This window comes from Pistacia vera, unplaced genomic scaffold, assembly GCF_008641045.1.
Source record: "Pistacia vera cultivar Batoury unplaced genomic scaffold, PisVer_v2 Contig124, whole genome shotgun sequence".
NCBI classification, from domain to species: domain Eukaryota; kingdom Viridiplantae; phylum Streptophyta; class Magnoliopsida; order Sapindales; family Anacardiaceae; genus Pistacia; species Pistacia vera.
The window spans coordinates 794,164-798,285 of NW_022195293.1; the positions used below are offsets into that span (position 1 = coordinate 794,164).

At 33.7% G+C, this 4,122-nt stretch overlaps 1 protein-coding gene across 1 annotated transcript; it reads right to left on the bottom strand.

The window, feature by feature from the left end:
* Nucleotides 1–1,523: 1,523 nt before the first annotated feature.
* On the bottom strand, nt 1,524–2,993 carry LOC116118120. Its single transcript, XM_031404091.1, has 2 exons — nt 2,467–2,993; nt 1,524–1,604 (listed from the first exon to the last, which is right to left on the bottom strand). The coding sequence occupies exon 1, from the start codon at nt 2,968–2,970 to the stop codon at nt 2,503–2,505; it is 468 nt and encodes a 155-aa protein (XP_031259951.1). The 5' UTR covers nt 2,971–2,993; the 3' UTR covers nt 1,524–1,604; nt 2,467–2,502.
* Between the last annotated feature and the right edge of the window lie 1,129 nt (nt 2,994–4,122).

Here is a 4,122-nt window from a genome sequence, read left to right on the forward strand (position 1 = left end):
AAAGGTCAGTTCGTAGGTTGACCAGTCCAACTGATTTAACCGATCTGTCTAACCGATATGTAACAGTCCAATCTTTAAACAATTCCATTAATTATTATAAGTTTGAAAACTAATAAATACATCCTTAAAAGTTACCTATAAACCCTTGTGAGTTTAAAATAAAGTAAATACACCCTCAAGTTTTATTATTAATTATTTTTACTCTCTCCCCATCACTTCCATCTTTCATTTTTCTCTCTCTCCCCATCACGCCATCACTCTCCATCAATTTCTTTCTTTTTCCTTTTTTTTCTCTCTCTCTCTCCCCCATCACTCCCCGTCACTTCTTCTTCTTTCTTCTTCGTCTCTTTCTTCTTCCTCTACTATAATTTTTCTTCACTCTCTTCTTCCTTCTCTTTCTCTTCATCTCCTCTTTTCTTTCTTCTAATCTTCTTCATTACTCTTTCTGGTGTCTCCTCTTCTCTTTCTTCTTCCTTCCCTTCCCTTCCCCTCCCCTTACTTCTTCTTTACAGTTGAAGATGAAAGTGGAAGATAATGAAATGGTGCTGAAATTAATTTACAAATATGAATTTTTTTGAATTAGATGAACCGTTTTAAGTGTTAGGCCTAAAAGGTCCTCACGGACCTTACGGCCCCACCCACGCTACTTGGACTGATATCATCAGCCTAGTCCAGTCCAGTAGCCTTCATTTTCTATTTGTTTGTTTAATTCCATTTGTTTAGACTTAGTCAAGCTATTTCCTATTTCCAGAATTATAGTTATTTCCATGTTTCTAGTTATTGTTGAAGAAGATCGTGGGGAAGGGGAAGTTGAGTCTCCTAAAGACTCGGTCCCAATACTCCAGCAGTAGGATGTATAATAAACTGAACAAAGGAAATGAAAAGGGGGAGAAAAAGTTATCAATTATTGTGGTTTGATTCTCACCCTACGAGAATTATCTTTGAGTGTTCAAATTACTCTGATTGGGACTAAGCCCCGGGCCGGTCGGTTCGACGGTTTTATACTGTTCTGTCGGTCCATTACTGGTCCAAAACAGGTTTATTGACATTCCCGGTTTTATGTAAACTCGAACTGAAGTAAAAGACGGCTCCCGGTCGAACCGGTCCGGGTTTTATAACAGAGTCCCTAGTGCATAAATTATTATCCAAAGCATAGGATACGCAATCCCACTTTCACAACTATGCGGATAAAGTGGCTATTATTAATCTAAGACCAACAATTATAAGAAAAATTAACCACTTTTCATTTCAAGTATCCAACAATAAAAATACGAGCAAACATTACATTACAGTTGTTTTCCCTGTTTTTTAATGTATTCTCCAAACAAAATATTCACAAAGGAAACTGACTAAGTTATCTTCCACTAACAGTCCCAATAATAACAAGAAGACAGGAAAGAGGATACTCTAGATATTTCTCCTAATTTTACCAAAATGAGAAGGATCATGGACTCCTGATTTCTATCCAAGAGGCCGGGCGATTTATCACCATCAACCCATTTCATATTTCTGAGACCAGCTGTGAGCCATGGCCTCATACGTGGTCTTGTCAGTCTTGTACATGAGGGCAATTTCAGGGACAAGAGGATCATCAGGGTTTGAATCTGTCAAAAGAGAGCATATAGATAACCCAGGATAATGTTTAGTTAATATGGAGGACTCAATAAAATCATCTTGGGAACAAATATTTGAGAATCAATTACCAAAGAATCTGCAACAGCGTTAAAACATATAGAACAAAAACGCTACATTATGCAGAGCATGTCTAATATCATAACAGTGTTCACTTCCCAATGTCCTTGCAATCAGGCTTCATAAGTCTTACAGATAATTTACTCCAGGTTGTCCAGCAATTTCCAGTGAAGTATACATTTGAAGATATTTCCATTTCAGTATCCAGTTAACTAAAATTTTGTAAATAACTTGGATTAAATACTTCTGATTTTAAAATTTAACTCAGAACTTATCACTATTGTAGATACTAATGACATTATTTATAGCATCAAGAGTTCTACAGCATAAATCAGATAAGCATAAATGTATAAAACTGAACTCAAATAAAGAGCTTCAAGAAGATAATAGGTATACTGTCATAATTAACTGCCTATAGATCAAGAAGCTACATTGTAAAACAATTTAAGCTTTACTGAATGCAATAACAAATTCACTTTCTTTCACGATTCTCAAGTATTCAGAAATGTTATAAATGCCCAATTGTGAAACTCCTGGCTTTATCATCAACGAGCTTAAGTTTTCAGATAAACCCACCTCTTCAAACCATATTTAGTAACATATTTTCTCCAAGCAATCATGTGGACGATAATATTTGAGGCGTAAACAAGAACTTTCCAATAAAGTTGGGTCAAATTATATGCATTATAAGACTAAGCAAGACTGTCAACTTAATAGCTCAATTACTTATTCTCAAAACAACAACCACAAAAACCATAAATTATACCTAGTGACCGGATGATTCATGGCCTCCAAAATCAACTCAGCATTCTACTTAATCAAATTATTCTGCTCCACAAACGACTGCAACTGCATGGCCTCCAAAATCAATTCAGTCTGCTCCTTAATCAGATCAGTCCGCTCCACAAACAACTGCAACTGAGCAATCTGCAGTTTCTTCCACCTTTCCTCCAATTCCGCTTTTTTGGCTCCTCCAATCATATCTAAACCCTGTTTGATTACAAACTCCTCCGAACCAGCCATCCCAGACAAAAGCATCCTCTCTTTCTTATCATTGACACCACTAGTACTTTCATTGCCCCATAGCTGTTTAGACAACTCATAAGATTGTCGATTGTGCTCTCCCGGCTTCTTCTGATCTTCATCACCCGGATCCGTGCCCGTTTCCTTCTTCTTCGCCCGTTTTGAGTCTTTCAGAGACTCCTCCATCTCATTGGGGCGTTTTGCCGGAGCTTTCGACCTTGGTTTTGTGGTGGTGGCTTTTGGGGTTTCTTTCATGGGTTTGGTGGCAATAGGCTTAGGAGTTGATTCCCGGTCGGAGTCAGACTCAGATTAGAATTCTTCTTCGGAGCTAGGGTTTGAAGTTGGAAATTGAATTTCTCTTTCCTAGCTCGAGCCGCCCACTCTCAAGAATTATAAACAGCTAATCGGAAACCCTAATATCCTTTCATCCTTACCCTAATATTCTTACTAACCAATAAATATATTAATTGAAAATATTAAAACCGCGGACACTATTACTGTTGAGGACTTGAGGGTTTTTTCGCCCATTCGTTACTTTTTTGCTAATTCCTTTATTTTCTTCATCATGTCCATTGAGTTTCACATAAAATTACTAGATCATTTTCGATGGACCATGTATGATGAAGTACATGAGAATAGATTAATTAATTAAGAGATTCATAAAATTAAGCTATTGATGAAATAAAATAAAAGGATGAATAAAAGAGCAATATTATACTTACAACTGAATCAATAATTGAGTCATACAAACAGATAAAAACAAATGATAAAATATATTTTACATAAATTTTGTGTATTTTGTCTTTTGTATAACCCAATTGTAAGCAAAATATTATTTATTTACTAAATATGGAGAGCTGTATATAAAACGGAAAAGAAATTTAACAAAATCATACACATTTCTTCAAAGAGTATAAAATATATAAAAGAAATTAATATGAACAATATATAAAATATTGAAAGGGTTTAAATATTTATTAGAGAAGATAATGCTAAAACATTTATATATATATATATATATATATATTAATATATATTATTAATAGTAAATACATATAAATGTCAGATCAATAGAAGGATAAAATAAAGGTTTTGGTAAGATAAAACATTTTTATAAAATAAAATTTAATAAAAATGGAGACTAATCTAAAATAAATCTTAAGATAAATGTTGTTAGGAAAATATTTTAAATAAAAGAATTTGATTAAAATTATATTTTACGGCAAATAAAGGCTTCAAATGGGCTTTTTCAGCAATTTTAAAATAAATACAAATAAAATAAAATGAGTCAATTGAGTTTATGAATTTAAATAGTAAGGGAGAGAATTTAAAAGATATAAAATTTTCTTTTAAAATAGAATTAAAATAAAGACAAAACCAAAAGGGTTAAAATCAAGGTTCTGAAAA

Coding starts and splice junctions, on each gene's coding strand:
- LOC116118120 (XM_031404091.1), bottom strand. CDS start 2,970: ATGAAAGAAACCCCAAAAGCCACCACCACAAAACCAAGGTCGAAAGCT.